This window comes from Trematomus bernacchii, unplaced genomic scaffold, assembly GCF_902827165.1.
Source record: "Trematomus bernacchii unplaced genomic scaffold, fTreBer1.1, whole genome shotgun sequence".
In the NCBI taxonomy this organism is placed as follows: domain Eukaryota; kingdom Metazoa; phylum Chordata; class Actinopteri; order Perciformes; family Nototheniidae; genus Trematomus; species Trematomus bernacchii.
In genome coordinates, this window is record NW_022987614.1 from 1,262,179 (window position 1) to 1,282,040 (window position 19,862).

At 41.3% G+C, this 19,862-nt stretch overlaps 1 protein-coding gene across 1 annotated transcript in view; it reads left to right on the forward strand.

The window, feature by feature from the left end:
- The window catches only part of pitrm1 (pitrilysin metallopeptidase 1), a 35,434-nt gene that overhangs the window by 13,461 nt on the left and 2,111 nt on the right, over positions 1-19,862 (forward strand). The window contains exons 13-24 of the mRNA XM_034132124.1: positions 426-560; positions 907-1,045; positions 3,043-3,159; positions 3,528-3,657; positions 3,804-3,924; positions 4,593-4,669; positions 5,618-5,783; positions 7,283-7,383; positions 12,543-12,663; positions 12,783-12,833; positions 17,404-17,516; positions 18,073-18,195. Coding sequence (XP_033988015.1) covers positions 426-560; positions 907-1,045; positions 3,043-3,159; positions 3,528-3,657; positions 3,804-3,924; positions 4,593-4,669; positions 5,618-5,783; positions 7,283-7,383; positions 12,543-12,663; positions 12,783-12,833; positions 17,404-17,516; positions 18,073-18,195 — 1,394 coding nt within the window. The remainder of the gene's footprint in view (positions 1-425; positions 561-906; positions 1,046-3,042; positions 3,160-3,527; positions 3,658-3,803; positions 3,925-4,592; positions 4,670-5,617; positions 5,784-7,282; positions 7,384-12,542; positions 12,664-12,782; positions 12,834-17,403; positions 17,517-18,072; positions 18,196-19,862) is intronic.

Below are 19,862 nucleotides of genomic sequence, written 5' to 3' on the forward strand. Positions count from 1 at the left end.
GCGCCTTGATGACTTTGAGGTGTGAAGATGGGCGGAGTGGCGCAGTGGGCTGTGCGTTGATCATCAGATCAAGGGGGCGTTGGGGAACACCAGTTCGAAACCCGCTGCGTCTGTATAGCCGTTGACCGTTACATGTGTGTAATGTGTATTTGTAAAGCGCTTTAATAAATGTAAGGAATTATTACTATATTCTTTGCAAGCTCTTGTGGGGCCACATAACATGAAGTCACGGGCCTTGAGTTTGACACCCCTGATATAGACACTTGCATTGCTATTTTGCACTTCTGGTCAGATGCCAAACTCCTTTTCGTTATGACAATAAAGTTGAATCTGAATCTTAATTGTTTTTCCAATACATTTTTTTCAGTGCTGCTGTTGTTACATGTTTTTTCATCCCTCTTGACATTATACCTGTGTGTTTCCAGTACATAGCGTCGTCGTGGAATCATGACGGTAACCCGGTGGAGCTGCTGCAGATCAGCGACAGCGTCACACAGTTCAGAAAGGCTCTAAAGGAAAACCCTCGCTTCCTGCAGGACAAAGTCAAACACTACTTCAAGGTGAATACATCGTGTTTGTATGAATGCGTAGAGTTGCAAGATGATGGCGGAGGAATAAATGGAGCATGCAGCAGCAGCCTCATATCTTTATTTGTTGGACTGTGAAGGATAATGAGGACGTTTAGATATTAGATTATCTTACCTATCTATCTATCTATCTACCTATCTATCTATCTACCTATCTATCTATCTATCTATCTATCTATCTATCTATCTATCTATCTATCTATCTATCTATCTATCTATCTATCTATCTATCTATCTATCTATCTATCTATCTATCTATCTATCTATCTATCTATCTTAGGATTTAAAGCCAATGCATGTTTGTTTTCTTTAAATGCAGGAGAACACACACAGACTGACCCTCTCTATGAGTCCAGATGAAACGTACGTGGAGAAACAGGCAAAGGCAGAAGAGGAGAAACTGCAGAAGAAGATCCAGGCTCTGTCTGAGAGCGACAGGAAGGAGATCTATGAGAAAGGTAACAAACCATTTCACTGCTCGGTGTGTGTTGGGAGTTTTCTCTTCATCTGTTTTATTTGTTCTATGTCCTATATATGTGACCCGCTCTATCGAAATCAGTCGGAAGTCGCAACGGCTCATTTCAAAATAAACGTGGATTTGCATAAAAAAAACTATTTTTTCGGGGTTCGGGTGTTTTGTTTGATTTTAAATAAACAAAGTCTTGGCTTTCAGAATATGAAACTTTTATTTCCAAAATCACACGATAAATACATTTGTGAAGCTTGTGAAGGGAAGATGACAGGCACCTCTCACTCGCAATCTGCTCTTCCGCAGCGCCGCCCCCCTCCCTCCGGCTGAAATTATGTATGTAAGGCATATAGTAATCATAGATAACACGGCAGGGTCCGTTACAGTTTGTTTTCATCTGATTTCAAATAAACAAAGTCTTGGCTTTCAGAATATTAAACTTGTTTCGGCAAATTTAGATGATAAATACAACTATGAAGCTTGTAACGGCATAGTTATAAGCGGAGAACGGAGTAATTTAACGTCACAGCAAGCATAACAACAGCCGGTGTTTCTCGTGAGTGTTTTCCCCGGGAAACAAACACAATATACACAAACGCAAAAATACACAAACACACACACACATACATACACACACACACACTCGCGAGCTTCCCCCAGACCAGTAATCCAAACGGAAATATTTTCCCTCCGGACTATTTTGATCATTTGCTCCGCTAATAATCAATCAGATCGATGGATTCCAGAGAAGAGGAAACTTTGAAGGCCTTTTTCTCAAAATGATGACTCGGTGACAGTCATTATATAATGTGACATATTTTGCTTAATATTTGGAGTACAAAAACAATCTTGATATCATTAGAAAGCCAGGAATCTCCTCTTTCCAACAGTGTATACAACTCAAAATGTGTCTTCGGGTCAATGCGACTGATTTCGATAGAGCAGGTCACATATGATGTTGCACTATTGGAGGAGCTTGTGACCTAAGTTTTTCATTGCCATATCTACACTGTAGCTAATGTGCAAATAACAATATAGCCTTCCATTGAATTGAATTTAATAACTGACCTAGTCAATGAACAACAATACTTTAACACTATTGTAAGATCACTGCCCTGAACACTGAATTACATCCAAATGGGTAGAGGAAAAAGAGCTTTATTGGTGACTTGCTCAAGCAATCTACTACGTGCATAATGTTTGAGTTATTACACTTTTCCCCTTTCACCTGAACCATGATTTTATGAGGTGTTTTGATTAGTTTACCACTCCTTGATCTTTAAAAAGGCCTAGACACAGATACAATAATTTACAGAGACTGCTATCATGTCAATTGACTTTAGAAAGTAGTCAGTATTTATTTAGCACTGTTTAACAACAATGCACTTCAAATTACTTTACAAAAAACAGTGATTAAGGCAATTGGATCTAAACGTGTGTCATCAGTCAGGTTTAGTCAGGTTGGGGAAAAAAGTTATCTTAAAGTGGACCTATCATGCTATATTTGAATAATATAGTATAGGACCATACTTATATAAGGCACCATCTACTGGCCTGGCATATGTACTACAGCGTCTCCAGCGCTTTCGAACGGCAATGGCCGTGGCTGTCTCCTCCTGATTGGTGGAGTTGGCCCAATAGCCGTAGCACTTGGTGAGTTCCCTGGAACACCGGGGACACATATTCATGTATACAAGACGTACAAATGTGCATTTTGCATGATAGGTCCCCTTTAAATATTTTACATTTCTTTAGGGAATTAGTTTTCGGAAAGCTCAATGTTTCTGTGTGTGTGAATATGTTTTCTTGTCTGTAAGATTGAGTTTCTTGGTGTGATAAATATATATATGGTCAGCCTCTGGGATATAACCAGTATTACCGCTGAAATATTTCTTATTCCCTGAAAGTGTGGGACTAAACCAGAATGTAATTTAAGGCTCTTTTAATTTGAGAGATATCACAGTGTTTGGTGTTTTTATTTCTCAGGTCTGGAGCTGCTGGCCGCTCAGAGTAAAACTCAGGATGCTTCCTGCCTGCCGGCGCTCAAAGTGTCGGACATCGAACTGACCATCCCCATCACGCCCGTTCAGATCAGCACCGCAGGTACACTGTCCCTTGCATCACAGACTATATCAATATTACTTATTTCTGCTTTTTCTTACAGTGTTTTGGCTTCATTTTTACTAAATATTATTTCAATTTAAAATATTTTGCTTTTGTATTGGCTTAATTTAAATTTAACATTATTTTAATTTACATTTCTTGCCCTTTTTTTCATTTTATTTCTTAGTAATAGTATCATTTGAGGATACTGGGACTTCAGATTTTCATTGCCATTACTACTAGCTATTGTGCATTTTGATAATAAAACCTTTTGGCCTTGTTATCACCCGTAAGGAGTGTTTAATAATATCTCCATGCCCCCCCCCCCCCCCCCCCCCCCCCCCCCCCCCCCCCCCCCCCCCCTTCAGGAGGCGTCCCTCTGCAGCTCTGTGAGCAGCCGACCAACGGCCTGGTGTACTTCAGAGCGATGTGCAGCCTCAACACGCTGCCAGAGGAACTCAGGCTCTACGTGCCGCTGTTCTGCAGCGTCGTCACAAAGTGAGTCCATCTGTCAGTGCGTAACACCACAGAATATATATATATATATAATAGCATAAGAATTTAGATACGATTGAGATGGATAGACTGTCGTTGTTTGTGTCTTTTGCACTTTTAATTCTGGATGCGTGTGTGTGTGTGTGTAGGATGGGCTGTGGAGGTCTGGACTACAGGCAGCAGTCTCAGCAGAAGGAGCTGAGGACGGGGGGGATGTCCGTCTCTCCTCACGTCTCCTCTGACTCCGCCCAGCTGGACATGTACGAGCAGGTCAGGGTTCACCTTATCTGTTACTTAAAAAATCAGTAAAGCCAATTAGTGTCAATTTAGCTGATTTTATATATGTGTCTTGCTAAAAAAACAAACACACGCACATTTGAAAATAAGTATATATAGATTAAGTGTGACTCCCAGGTCTCAGCCTATGGAGAGGTGCAGGAATGAGTCCTAAACCTGGAAATGAGTTAGCACTTTAGCACCTTCTGTTCCCTCGTGAGTTTTTGAATATTTTCTTTCATTAGGTGCTTCTGCTACTGTAACAAAATCCTATAAAGTATTACAGGAAACCCACTGTTGATGCTGATTTGATATGGGTATCCAGCTGCATGCAAACTATAGCAATTCTGACCAGTTAGGCTTCCTGTTCCCAGGCTATAGAGTGGTGCAGGAATGAGTCCTAAACCCCGGAACTGAGTCATAATCAAGCACTTTCTCGATGTTTTTCTGAATGTGTTTTTCGTTGTGAGCCTGACATAAGGTCCGTGGTTAAAACAAGCTGAAGACAAGACTTAAAATCAGTAACATCAGTAAATACCCCACTGGTGAATTTAAAAACAGCGGTTGCTAACAAGTGTCTAAAAGAGACGACTAAACGTCATCAAGCCCAACATTAACGCCCTTAGCTCAGTGAAGAAAGTCTCTGATTGTCTCTGTTTCAGGGAGTCCTCCTGTTCTCCTCCTGCCTGGAGAGGAACCTCCCTCACATGTTTCAGCTGTGGAGCGACACATTCAACAGGTACGTCCTCCAACTCGTCATATCACAGGCATCTAAATATGCTATAGAGAGGCGAAGTCCCTCCCTTTCCGGTGGACCTCTATGGGACCTTATTTTGGAAAAAGTATGTATTGAAGTCAATGGAGAGAGAAAGGTTATCTTTCGATCCCGTTTGAATTGTGCCATGAATTACACACATGATGTTTGTCAATCTTAAATAATATTTTCCATGTCAAAAAAGTCACAGTTTGTTGTAAAACTGTTGAAATATAAGACTATGAAAAATACGCAACTAGAAAGACTACAAATCCCAGAGTCCCGGTCCCGCATGCTGGCTCTTAGGAACCGACTAACTCCCCTTGTGTGTATGTACAGCTCTCAACATGCCCAGACTTGGAGTGATTTTCACCTCTTTTAATACTTTTCACCTCATTCTGAAAGAAAGAGGTGAAATGTGCCAACGTGACGGCCGTCTTGGTGTGTGGTGCGAGACGGGAGATGTAGTTCATTGAGCGGTTTCACACAAAAAAATGTGTTACTTCACAGTTTGATTTTTTTGACTTGCAAAATTATCTTTTAAATTGACAAACATCATACAGTATGTGTAATTCGTGGCTCAATTCAAACGGGATCGAGAGATAATCTTTCTCTCGCCATTGACTTCAATACATACTTTTTCCGAAATAAGGTCCCATGGAGGTCCCCCGGAAAGGGAGGGACTTCGCCTCTCTATTAGTATTTATTTTGTATATATAATATCCTGCTTCATATGTTGTTTAAGCAAAATAAAATATAGTAAAACATGGACAGTGATGCCAGTGAGAATTGAAAGTTAACCCAAATTAAAAGCCATAATAAAAAATATAGGTTTTTAATTTGCTTTTAAAGATTTCAAGGGAGTTTGCTGTTCTAAGACCCTCGTACAGGTACATCTTATCTTATTAAAATAAGTCAATATTTCCCTTCCAGCCCCCACTTTGACGATGAGGAGCGCCTGAGAGTGCTGGTGATGATGTCAGCGCAGGAGTTAGCCAATGGGATCGCTTACTCCGGTCACATGTACGCCATGACTCGAGCATGCAGACACCTGACTCCATCTGGAGATCTGCAGGAGACGTTCGGAGGGATGGAGCAGGTATATACAAAAAGATATATCTCCCTTCTGTCTCTAGCTCTTAGAAAGCTAATGTAGCTGCAGGATTATTTTATTGTATATTTAACCTATTTTTAGTCGCTTTGATATATTGCTGTTGCTGGTCGGTCACCTGAAGGTAATCAATAAAGGTTTACCCCAGTGGTTCTCAAACTTTTTTCAATAATGTACCCCCTTTGAAAAAGAAAATCAGCCAAGTACCCCCTGATCAGCGCAAAAACTATTAGTTAGGGACAAAAAGCCTATATAAAGAGGTACAGTACAGCGCTGCACCACCGTGTCTGATTTATTAAAACAACAACCTTGTAACTGAGAAACACTTAAATGCTACATTTCAAATGTTTACAATCCATCACTAAATTCATGGCAAACCAATTTTAATATCATGCGATAACACTAAGACGAAGTTAGTTGCATTGAACTGATCTTTTTAATAAGTTGTTCTTACAATGTAGTGAGAAACATGGGCTTGTGCTTCACTGAGGATCTTTGTCATTCTGACAGGGAGGCAAACTGCAGTTATTACACTTCGCGTTTTGAAATATGTGTAACTGTTAATATAAAACCCACACTGCTCAAACTTCGTTACTTTTCTTAAAGTTGGTATATTTATTTATTTATTTATTTTGGGGCGTGGGGAATGAAGAGAAAAAAATATGAGCATTTTATGAGCATGGGATTTTGACCCCTCATATAAACATATGCATAATGCTGCGCTATACTTTGCGGCCACACGCCGTTGCCAAGCAACGCTTATTGTTTAGGACCTTTGATAAGCAGGCAGTCATATAATTAGCCAGAACTAGCTAGATCTGATAGATTTGGACATAAACGTGAGTGAAGTATACCCGGACGCGAGAGAGAGATCAGAGATCAGATCAGCTGCTGCTGGCGGAGAACACGCAGCTCTTCCGGATCACTGCTCCCCCGCTGTCACGGACCGTTAAGCGGAGCAAAATACACTAAGAGTTAGACCTAACCCACTTAGCTAGTTTATCTACTCTGGAACAAGCTAAACTAGTTATAAGAAATATATTTATTCTTTACTGTCGGGTTTACAGGTTAAGCGAGCTGCACGAGACTGACGGGCTGTCAGGAGAGGGAGAGGAAAAGAGAGCACCCCGTTTATTTTCCCCATTTTATTATCCAGAATTACTGTAAACGTTTGAATAAAGTAGTTCATCTACTATTAGTTTGTTTAAATGCATTACTTATGTTGTTTTTTTCATTAACATAAAATAAATCTCACGTACCCCTGGCAGTACTCCAACGTACCCCTAGGGGTTTACCCTATGAAAGCATCACCTAAATGTGATGTAATGATTGGTCCTTTTTACCTGTGATGATATTTACCTCGGAATTGGGCTTTTTCATTTTATTTATGCAAGACAGTTTTGTTTGTTTTCTGTTCTATTTTTCTACCTGTTTCTGAGTGCCAGCAGTTTGTGAAACAGCTGTTTTGTGTTTTGTTTGATCGTCAGGTGAAGTTTATGAAGAAGATAGCAGAGATGTCAGACCTTAGTCAAGTCATCCGGATTCTACCGAGGATCAAAACACATCTTCTGAACCCCGACAACATGAGGTGGGTTCATATTAGGGTATACCTGCTGATATCCGCCCCTCTGAGAGAGATTTGGTTACAAAGAACTCAATGGTGCTCTAGGAGGAGATGCAGGTGATAAGGGGGGGGGGGGGGTTACCTTGGTTGCTGATTGGCTAATGGTTACACAAGCCAACAAATCATGACATAAAGTGGCCAAAATCTGATCAGCTCATTTTCAGACAGGTTTTTATATAAGAGAGAATCTTTGTTCCTGAAACTTTCAGAGTCTTTCCACAGAGGGGACACATGTTGATAAAAGACATGAACATGTGGATTTTGCTTAAAGTCCTTGAGCGTCCGTGAGATCCACTGAACGGCTTTAGCGGCTACTTTAGTGCCAAAGTTTCTGTCAAAGGGAGACGGAGCTCCTCCCTGGGAAAAGGACGGACAATATGACACCACAAGTTCAAAAATAAGGATATTTGTATAAAATATGTACAATGATCTTGACTAAAGCAGCATAAATGTGCCTCAGGAGAGACTTGAAAAAAACCGTTGTAGCTGGCTAACGGGAAAGAGCAGTGAAAAAATGAAGTGTCATTTAAATAAATTACACTTCACAAATAATTATTATTCAAGAAAAAGGTGTGTGTGTGTGTGTGTGTGTGTGTGTGTGTGTGTGTGTGTGTGTGTGTGTGTGTGTGTGTGTGTGTGTGTGTGTGTGTGTGTGTGTGTGTGTGTGTGTGTGTGTGTGTGTGTGTGTGTGTGTGTGTGTGTGTGTGTGTGTGTGTGTGTGTGTGTGTGTGTGTGTGTGTGTGTGTGTGTGTGTGGTGTGTGTGTGTGTGTGTGTGTGTGTGTGTGTGTGTGTGTGTGTGTGTGTGTGTGTGTGTGTGTGTGTGTGTGTGTGTGTGTGTGTGTGTGTGTGTGTGTGTGTGTGTGTGTGTGTGTGTGTGTGTGTGTGTGTGTGTGTGTGTGTGTGTGTGTGTGTGTGTGTGTGTGTGTGTGTGTGTTCTTATGGCTCCGTTCCTTTCAAAGAGCCGTTTTTTTTAAAGGGGGCGGGGTTTCTAGGTTTATCTGAGAAATAATCACCAGGATAATGATTGACTGTATTGCCAGACCTAATGTCAATAATCAGCATTGTAAACATGACACAAGGTGGCGCCATATCCATGTCATCATGTCAGTGAATGTACTTTGAATTTACCCTCTGTATGTGTTAAGTAAATAAAGTTGCTTTGCCTTGAATGAAATTCATGCAACTCTTAATATTAGATACTGTGTTTTTAAGTGGCGATGGAGATTATTTGTTGACCCTGCTTTAAAGGATATTTTGCCTTTACAAATGGTGCGCTTTATCACTGCCTGGGTTTTGGTTGAAGTGCATCCAAATGCTGCTCCGTTTTCGCGTTTGGCTCATTTTCCATCCGAAAAACACGTCGTCTACCTGTCCTGTACGTACCACTTGTTATGACTTCTCTCTCGCGTATTCCGTTAAGACCCACCCCATCTCACTCCTCGTGCTGAAACCTACCAATCAGAGTAGGGGAGGGTCTTCACAGAATACGTTTGGAGAACAAAATCAAGCTTTTTAAAAGGCAGGCAGTGAGTGCGGACCAACGATTGAACGATAACAAGAACGGCTCTCACCAAGTAGGACTCGGTTCCCCTCGTTCGTACCAAAGAGCCGTTCAAAAGAATCGGCTCGTTCGCGACCGACACATCACTAGATGTGTGTGTGTGTTTTTTATATTATGAGGCTTGTGTGTGTGTGATATATGATGATGCTTGTGTGTGTGTGATATATGATGATGCTTGTGTGTGTGTGATATATGATGATGCTTGTGTGTGTGTGTGTGTGTGTGTGATATATGATGATGTGTGTGTGTGATATATGATGATGCTTGTGTGTGTGTGTGATATATGATGATGCTTGTGTGTGTGTGATATATGATGATGCTTGTGTGTGTGTGTGTGTGTGTGATATGATGATGCTTGTGTGTGTGTGATATATGATGATGCTTGTGTGTGTGTGTGTGATATATGATGATGCTTGTGTGTGTGTGATATATGATGATGCTTGTGTGTGTGTGTGTGTGTGATATATGATGATGCTTGTGTGTGTGTGATATATGATGATGCTTGTGTGTGTGTGTGATATATGATGATGCTTGTGTGTGTGATATATGATGATGCTTGTGTGTGTGTGATATATGATGATGCGTGTGTGTGTGTGTGATATATGATGATGCTTGTGTGTGTGTGTGAGATATATAGGGATGTCCCGATCACCTTTTTTTGCTCCCGATCATTTGATTTTGACAATCTGCCGATACCGATTTTTCCCGATCCGATCTTTATGCAATGCATTAAGAGAAAAAAAAGGTAACAGATAACGGCTGGTCATCCAACGCGATGAATTCAGCTATCTTGGCTGTTATTCTTTTGGCCTTTTCACTGTTCTGGGGCAGTTTCTCTTTCCTTTTAAAAGTCTCTGAAAGTGTCGGTTGTTTCAGTGCCGTTACCTGAGTGGCCGCTGTGTACTCGTCGTGTTGTTGTTGGTGTTTGTTTCTCAGGTGGCGTATTAGATTGGTCGTGTTGAACGTAGCTCTGTTCTTTCCAGTGTTGTAGTCAAGTCACCAATTCACGAGTCCAAGTCACTCTCGAGTCACCACTCTTCGAGTCCGAGTCCAAGTCCGAGTCACCAAGGGAGAGTCGTAGTCGAGTCCGAGTCCGAGTCCAAGTCCGAGTCACCCAAGGAGTGTCCGAGTCGAGTCCGAGTCATCATTACCTGTGTTCGAGTCCGAGTCCAAGTCCGAGTCACCCAAGGAGTGTCCGAGTCGAGTCCGAGTCATCATTACCTGTGTTCGAGTCCGAGTCCAAGTCCGAGTCGAGTCCGAGTCATCATTACCTGTGTTCGAGTCCGAGTCCAAGTCCGAGTCACCTAAGAAGAGTCCAAGTCTGAGTCACAAGTCTTCATGTATTAATCTTCGTGGATATATGTGTTGAAATGTAGCTGCTCCTCTACATTGCTTTTATCCTGTCATGTTATACTAATCTGTCTATTGAACTGCTGTGAAGCCAGTTTGGCTACAATTCTTGTAATAGGTGCTATACAAATATAAAGCTTATTACTAATATTAATATTATTATTATTATATATAAATAAACTATGTTTAAAATGAGTTACCTTTTAGAGAAGTGATTATATTTGTATGCCAATATTTTCCTATCGTAAAGTTTTCGTTTTGCACTTTTATTTTGATAGTAATAAGATCGGGACTCTTATTTTGAAGGAACTTTTACCGTTAAATCGGTTTACTGATGAAGATTTAGCCCCAGAAAGCACATGGCTACTTAACATGCAAAATGACGTCATTCTGCATGTTAAGTAGCCATGTGCTTTCGTGTTATCGGCTGAATCTTTATTTATTGATTAGATCACGTTACTCTGATGATAGTGTTCAAGACAGCCTATATGTCTGAACTTGATCCTTAGAGTAATGTGTTACGGAGCCTTCTCTTCAATATTGTTTCCACATAGAGCATTTTGCGCTGCTCTTTTCCAATGTGGAAGCAGACTGTGTGAAAGCATACAGCACGATGCGGGGTGTGTCTCTAGACATCTTTAGACTGGAATAGCGGGGCCCAGTACGTGAACTCGCCTCGCAGCCGGTGCACACGCCAGGATAGAGGACATCAGACTCCATAGAAAACTTGCTCGAGTCCGAGTCCGAGTCCAAGTCGGAGCGTCAATGTACAAGTCGAGTCCGAGTCATCGTGGGGGGAAAGATTCACGAGACCGAGTCCGAGTCCAAGTCAGCGTACGCGATAATTCACGAGTCCGAGTCCAAGTCATCGTGTGCGAGAATTCACGAGTCCAAGTCCGAGTCGCGTCAATCAGTGCGCGAGTCCGAGTCGAGTCACGAGTCCCGAAAATCGGCACTCGAGTCCGACTCGAGTCCGAGTCCAGGACTCGAGTACTCCATCTCTGGTTCTTTCCACCACGCGGAACCTCCGCCTTGCAAACATTGCATCTGGCTGTTACACTGCCTTCGCTTTCAATTTTATAATACTTCCAAACTCCTGACATTTTCTCTGTCCCGACTCCCGAGGCACCAGCTGAACGTAGCCTCTCGTTAGCTTACTGCTACTATTAGCCACTGCGCCCTGCCCACTCTGTTGCCAGATTTGAGAGAAATAAGCAACCAGGTCTATGAAAACAAGCCCAAAAGAAGCAACACATACATGATGTTGTGTAATTTTAAAACAAAACTAAGGCCTCAGGATGACTTTAAGACGTGAACATGGTCATTTTTGTTTTGTAACATTAAATAAAATAATTAAAAAAAAAAAAAAAAAAATTCCCGATCCCCGATTTTTTCTCTCCCGATTCCGATCTTTTGAAAATCACGTGATCGGCTCCGATCCCCGATCACGTGATCGGATCGGGACATCTCTAGTGATATATGATGATGCTTGTGTGTGTGTGTGATATATGATGATGCTTGTGTGTGTGTGATATATGATGATGCTTGTGTGTGTGTGTGTGTGTGTGTGATATATGATGATGCTTGTGTGTGTGTGATATATGATGATGCTTGTGTGTGTGATATATGATGATGCTTGTGTGTGTGTGTGTGTGTGTGTGATATATGATGATGCTTGTGTGTGTGTGATATATGATGATGCTTGTGTGTGTGTGTGTGATATATGATGATGCTTGTGTGTGTGTGATATATGATGATGCTTGTGTGTGTGATATATGATGATGCTTGTGTGTGTGTGTGATATATGATGATGCTTGTGTGTGTGTGATATATGATGATGCTTGTGTGTGTGTGTGTGATATATGATGATGCTTGTGTGTGTGTGTGTGTGATGTGATGCTTGTGTGTGTGATGTGATGCTTGTGTGTGTGAGATATGATGATGCTTGTGTGTGTGAGATATGATGATGCTTGTGTGTGTGAGATATGATGATGCTTGTGTGTGTGTGTGATATATGATGATGCTTGTGTGTGTGTGTGTGTGTGTGTGTGTGTGATATATGATGCTTGTGTGTGTGATATGATGCTTGTGTGTGTGAGATATGATGATGCTTGTGTGTGTGAGATATGATGATGCGTGTGTGTGTGTGTGATATGATACCTGTGTGTATGCTTGTTTTACTTGAATCAAATTGTATTATTATCTTTTAAGGTGTGCAATCAACACGACTCCACAGAAAATGTTCGACTCAGTGTCTCAGCTGGAGAGTTTTATGAAGGACGTCTCTGGAAACAGAAAGACACGCAAACCTGTCAGAAGTAATATTATCGAGGTGAGGCTTTGAGAGGAAAACTGGACAAATCAAGTCAGAGTATTTGTTATGTTGGTGATCATATTAAAATGATATTATTGTTTTGCTTACTAACATGTTTTTGTATTCCTTCCCTAAAGAGGCCTCTGGATCCGCAGGGTGGATCCGGGCTGAGCAGGAAACTCATCTCTGTGAGTTTGTTTAATTCATTACAAACCAGCTTTAAGCATTTATGTTTCATCTTTATATGAATGCCTTTGTTTTACTTTAATAACTATAAACAACAGGAGTTTCTGATGATTAAGGAACATTAAAACAGTTTGAATTAAATACCATAAGACTATTAAACACCTGATAACTACACTTTATTTATTATGTATATGACATGACAATAAACCTTTAAAGGTCCCATGTCATGGCCATCTCTACTGATCATAATTCCATTGTTGAGGTCTACTAGAATAAATCAAATCAATTCAAGGTTTATTTATAAAGCACATTTAAAAGCGATTTTTGGTCGGGCCAAAGTGCTGTACATGTAATAACTACAATCACATAAAAACACATTTCTATAATCACAATAAAAGACAATAAATTACAACAGATATTTAAAAAAAAAAAACACAGGGAAAAGTCAGGAGTCGTGCTCCGCTCTGACTAGAAGGCCAGGGAGAAAAAGTGTGTCTTAAGAGTAGATTTAAAAACCCCTAGGGTCTGGGCCGACCTCACATGGAGGGGCAGAGTGTTCCAGAGCCTGGGGCCAGCTGCTGCGAAGGCTCGGTGCCCTCGGGTTTTGAGCCTGGTCTTGGGCACTACCAGCAGCAGCTGGTCAGCAGACCTTAAAGCTCTGGCTGGGGTGTAGCGCTGGAGGAGTTCAGCTATATAGGCCGGAGCCAGCCCATTTAGGGCTTTAAAAACAAATAAAAGGATTTTAAAATCAATTCGGAACCGAATTGGAAGACAGTGCAGTGAGGCCAGAATAGGGGTGATGTGGTCACGCTTTTTGTGGCCAGTCAGCAAACGTGCAGCTGCGTTTTGGACTAGCTGCAGGCGTTTAATTGACACCTGGTCCATACCCACGTACAGAGCGTTGCAGTAGTCCAACCTCGAGGTAACAAAGGCATTAATAACCCTTTCCAGGTCCTCAAACGATAAAAACGACTTGGTCTTGGCCAATAGTCGTATTTTAAAAAAGCAGGTTAGATAGGTTAGGTTAGAATAGATTTACATTGTTCAATGTTCCAAACTCACATTGGTTTCTCATACAGCATCTCTGTAAAGTATGTGTAATCACTCTCTGTCCTAAACGGCTTGTTGGAGCTCCTGCCCCCCCCCCTCCCTTTGAGCCCACTGTGCTCTGATTGGTCAGCTCGCCCACTCTGTTCTGATGAGTCCACCACCGTTACAGCGGAACATCAGTGATTATGTGTTACAATGGCGTTTGTTAGCAACCAGAAAATGACACCAGTAATGACAAACAGATGAGAATAGCCGCGTTCACACCGGAGTACTTTCACCGTACTTTTCGCGTTTTAGTTCCGTGAGTACCCCTTATGTCGCGTTCACACCAAAAATCGTACTTAATCTCGGGTACTTTTACCCCCATTTTTAGAGCCAGCTCAGAGAGCGTACTTTTCTGTGGGTGAAAAGTGCTCCAAAAGTTCCCCAGTGCTGATTGGCTGGGCGAATTGCAAACCACGCCCGTACAACTCTGAAAATGTTGTGTGGAGACGCCATTGTTTTTCCTCGCTACAAAAACACAACGCTCCGTGCGTTGTGTTTGTTTTTGAAAGCAGTTATGGCAAGCATCAAGAAATGATGAGGAGGTGTCGGCGCTTCTGGAGATCTACGCCGAGGAGGCGACCCAGGGAATGCTACTGAAGCCAGTTCGGTAGCTTTCACTCGACCTGGGAATTGTGCACAGCCGGCTAAATATAAAGAAACTCAGGACTACAAACGGCGGATTCAGTGGCCAACGATGACTACCACGATGAAGGTAAAATCAACTACATGCACTGGGGTTTTAATCTGCACAATAATGGTCTCAGATGTACTTTTATTTGCTCAGTAGATCAAGCTAGCCATGCTAGCCATAATAGGCTAACACCGGCCCCGGCTAGCTACATCTAGCTAGCTAGATATTCTCCGCTGTATGAAAACGTTTTGACTTGTGAATAACTGTGCAGTGTTTCTGTAATTTGCTTCACTAACTCATGGCACTAATCGTCTGTTTCAGGCGAGGATGGACAACTCTCGGGATTGGAAACAAGTGAGCTTTGCATTCTAGATCACAGCGCTTTGTCGTCCTCCTTACCAGCAACCAAACGCAAAGGTACACACACTGTAATTTTGTCTTGAAAGAACGTTACGCATCGAACTGATGTTCACAATCATGTTTATTTCATAATATTCATCATATTTTATGTTTAACTTGCCTCAACAACATTAAACAAAGTTCAAGCATACATGAAGCACTCTTCAAAAAGGAACAATCCTCCGTGTTTATAACACAGTTTCAGATTTGTGAAACCTTAATTCTATTTGTGAAAATAAAAAAAAGGGAGATTTCAGTGCTTTTTTTACATGTAGACCACATTAGACCAGGTCCTGATCTAAAACCACTATACCTACACTCATCAAATCTGGACTGGATTATCCCAGAGAGTCAAAAGATTCTTTATAACACAGTTTCAGATTTGTGAAACCTTAATTCTATTTGTGAAAATACAAAAAACACATTCCTAGTATGTTGTAAAACTACATGGCGACTAAACTTGTATATTGTATATTGCTTATTTTCCCCTCTTAGGAAAGCGGACACGGGATGTGAATTTCTTTGACACCGCCCAGGCGTTGGAGGACCGGCGTGCCGTGGTGAATGAGTCGCTGCGTGGAGATCAGATGGTGCTGTTCACCAAGGCCCAGGAAACGGAGGACAAGATGCTCACCTCGATGGAGCGCCAGGCAGCAGATGGAGCGCCAGCAGCACCAGGATGAAGTGTGGGCGCTGCGCCATGAGGAAGCGTCGGCGCAGCGGCAGGATGAGCGACAAACTGCATTTAATAACAGTTTATTTGGTATAGTTTTTGTAAATACTGACACACGACACACAACGTTGCACTAAGGTGTGCATGCTGCTGGGAATATCCCTACACCTGGGACAGTTTATTTTATATTGTTATTACTGTTATGACTTTATTTTATATATAATGTTTACTGACATGTACAACTGACACTTTATTTACATTTAAAATTGTTCTATTTAATGTTATGTCTTGAGAGTGCAATAAAGAAAACCGACATGGCGATTAAGCTTATTTCTCCTGACACTTTATCTTTTGTGACCTGTGTAGCATCCTATACATCACATGTAAGTGATTATTCTGATACCATCATGTTTCATCGGTTATAAACTGGCAAAGCTTTATTTGTCATTTATTTATCATCAATGTTGCAACCTTGTGGGGGAATGGCAGGGGCACATACACAAATATGACAATTTATATAATTTTAAATATTATTTGACCTAAACTTTTAATTCCCCCCATTTCACACAACACAACATGGAGTCCACTATGGGCCAAAACTAACATGTATGTTTGCATAGTGTTTATGGCAGACGGATGCAGTGGGTCTCAGGAAGATATATAATAAAGGTGGGTTTGCTGCTGAGACTCCCTACAGCTGGGAGTTTATTTTATATTGTTATTACTGTTATTATATAGTACAACTGACACTTTATTTTATATTGACAATGTTTACTGACATGTACAACTGACACTTTAGTTACATTTAAAATATTTCTATTTAATGTTATGTCTTGAGAGTGCAATAAAGAAAACCGACATGGCGATTAAACAGATCCTGTATCAGTTTTTCTTCTTCTCTTGTTTTGTAGCGGGTTGCAAACAACTTTAAGGTGCTTACCGCCACCTACTGTACTTGTAATCTTCCCTCAGGGAAAAGTACTCCGGTGTGAACGCGATCTGTACTAAGTACCCTGGGGTTAAAAGCGCCAGGGCTCTTAGTGCCGGAACTAAGTACAGGAAAGTACTTGGTGTGAACGCGGCTAATGCTGCGTGGGGTCTGGGTCTGTGGGGCTCGCTGCTGTGAGGAGGGGACAGTGAGCTGGATTACTGGTGTCGTTTCCTGGTTGCTGCGTGGGGTCTGCGAGACACCGCCAATTGGTCCATTTGGACTTCGTTACGTCAAAAGGACCCGGAAGAAGAAAATGGAAAAAGAGAAATTCTGGGGCAGCATAGACAGGTCTTTTCTGTGTTAGAGTTTTACTCGCTACAGGGTGTACTTTGAGGGTTTGTGACTCTGCAGACCGTTTACATGCAGAAAAACCTTCATAACACAAGGGGACGGGTAATAACCGGAAAAGCATGACATGGGACCTTTACAGTAAATCTTAAAAAATCTTAAAATAAATCTAAATCTTAATGTCAAATCTAAAATATTGAAAAAAATCGTATTTGCTTAAGGAAGCAACAAGATTTTATTGAAACCATACTATTGATTTGTATTCCTGCTAATATTTTAGATAACACTATTGCAATATGACGAAAGATATGAATGCCTTCAGCGTATTGTTTTAAATGATGCTACACCTTTAACATCATGTAAACACCTGCATTTGTCATATTTTCTTTGGACATTTTCCTAAGACCACGTCCCGTTTACATGTGGCAATCCTACTTGATAAATACATTTTGAATCCGGATGAATCAGTGCGTGTTTCAACTCTTCTCTCTCCAGGAGGTGAACTTCCAGCCGTGTCAGATGAAGACGTTCTTCCAGATGCCGTTCCCCATCAACTTCATCAGCGAGAGCATCCGCACGGTGCCGTTCGCCCACGAGGACTACGCCAGGTAAACAAACACAACATATCCAGAGGAAGGAAGATTAAAGTTGAATGATTATTTCTACAGTTAGTATAACTTAGTATAAGAATGTTCTATTCTAACCTTTTATGCTATATTACCATATTTTATTCAATATGCTCCTTAGATAACTATTTATTTTATTTGTTTTATTATTTTCTCCTTATAGCATTGTGAAGCACCTTGAGATGACGTTGTTTTTAAAGTGTGCTATATAAATGAAATGTATTATTATTATAAAAAATCGCGGCCCACATTCAACCATAAACAATACGGAGGTTTAGTTGAATACTCGATTCTGATTGGTCAATTCAGAACATGTGACACGTTGTTAATCCAGTAGAACAGACCGCTGTCAAGGACTCTAATGACCGTTGCTAAGGAGGATCAAGAAAGAGAAAGGAAAGGAGGTTCAAATACAAAAATAAAAAATCTTAATAATGAAATGTTTCCACACAAATCCTAATGTCTTGCATTTGGGATCCGCTGGTATAACTTATTCCTTTCTGTAAAAACGTTCTCTCTCTCTCTCTTCTTTCTCTAGTCTGTGCATCTTGGCGAGGATGATGACGTCGAAGTTTCTCCACGGAGAAATCCGGGAGAAGGGCGGGGCTTATGGGGGCGGAGCCAGGATGGGAGGCGGACTCTTCTCCTTTTACTCATACAGGTGGGAGCAGATCAACGCACTGATACCTGTTCTACTCACAGTTGTGTGGACCAGGGTTTCTCAAACCTTTTCATACCAAGGACATTTAACCAATAAAAAAACACTCGCGGACCACCTGACTCCACAAATATCCCATAACAATAGGCCTGCTCACCACTCCAACAGTATATAACAGCCTAATAATGACAGCTTAACCTCTATATCGCCTCGTTCACACATTACATCAACAATACAAATGCAACTACAGATTATACAAGCATTTCGTTCAAATGCGATTTAAAATGCTCACAGGTTTTACACCTCTTATGAAATGTAGACTACATGTATTACGGAGGTTATGTCCAACAGACTCACAGATCGTTGGCTACTGAGAGAAATGCAAAATACGACACAAACCTCCGCTGTGGATTTTCAAAACAAAAGACAGTAAAGCTATGGTCGGAGGCCCAAGTTTAACTCTGAGGTCTAAGCCATTTTTTCACATGTTAGGCTCGTCTGGGCTTTTTTTGTAAAAATGCTATTAAAACATGAACCTTGGTGACCATCGGGCTGCATGGTCTGCCTACAAAACGAAAATTGAAAAACGTTTATGCAGCCCCAACAACAGCCTCTGATTCATCAACAGACTTCATGCAATGCTTCATCGGATGCATATATTAGATATATAATCTCTATCTCACTCCTAACATCGAAAAGATAATACATTTACAACATAGGTAGACCAAATGTTTTGAAATGCATGTGTCTATAATAAGAAGATGAATCCACGAGGATGTCAACAATCCTGTGGGAGCCATCAGGGAAGTGGTATGATGAGAGTCAGGCAGGACCACAGTGACAGGTTCAGCCACGACTCGAAATCCAGGACTCAGATCAGGACTCAGGACTCAGGTTCAGCCACGACTCGAAATACAGGACTCAAATCCAGGACTCAGATCAGGACTCAGGACTCAGGTTCAGCCACGACTCGAAATACAGGACTCAAATCCAGGACTCAGATCAGGACTCAGGACTCAGGTTCAGCCACGACTCGAAATCCAGGACTCAGATCAGGACTCAGGTTCAGCCACGACTCGAAATACAGGACTCAAATCCAGGACTCAGATCAGGACTCAGGACTCAGGTTCAGCCACGACTCGAAATACAGGACTCAAATCCAGGACTCAGATCAGGACTCAGGACTCAGGTTCAGCCACGACTCGAAATCCAGGACTCAAATCCAGGACTCAAATCCACGACTCAAATCCACGACTCGAAATCCAGGACTCAAATCCAGGACTCAAATCCAGGACTCAGATCAGGACTCAGGACTCAGATCCCAGCGTAGATAGACACCAAAAAGAAATAGTTCTTTACTTGCTGTAACCCGTTGATATAACGCCATTAAAAATAACTAACCTCAGTTATGAAGGGGTGAGGTAGAAGAGGACGGTTTTACATCTGCAACAATTAGTCTCTTGCAGAGGTGGGACAAGTACTCAGATCTTCTACTTAGAATTTAAAATGTGTAGAATGTGTAAAATATAAAGTCCTACTTATTTCTCAAACAAGTCATACTGAATTATGGATTAAAACAAATATGAAAAGGCAAAGCATTATACGTTGTAATACTTAAAACACCCAATTAAAATGTATGATCAGAAAACAACAACATGGAGACTCAGATT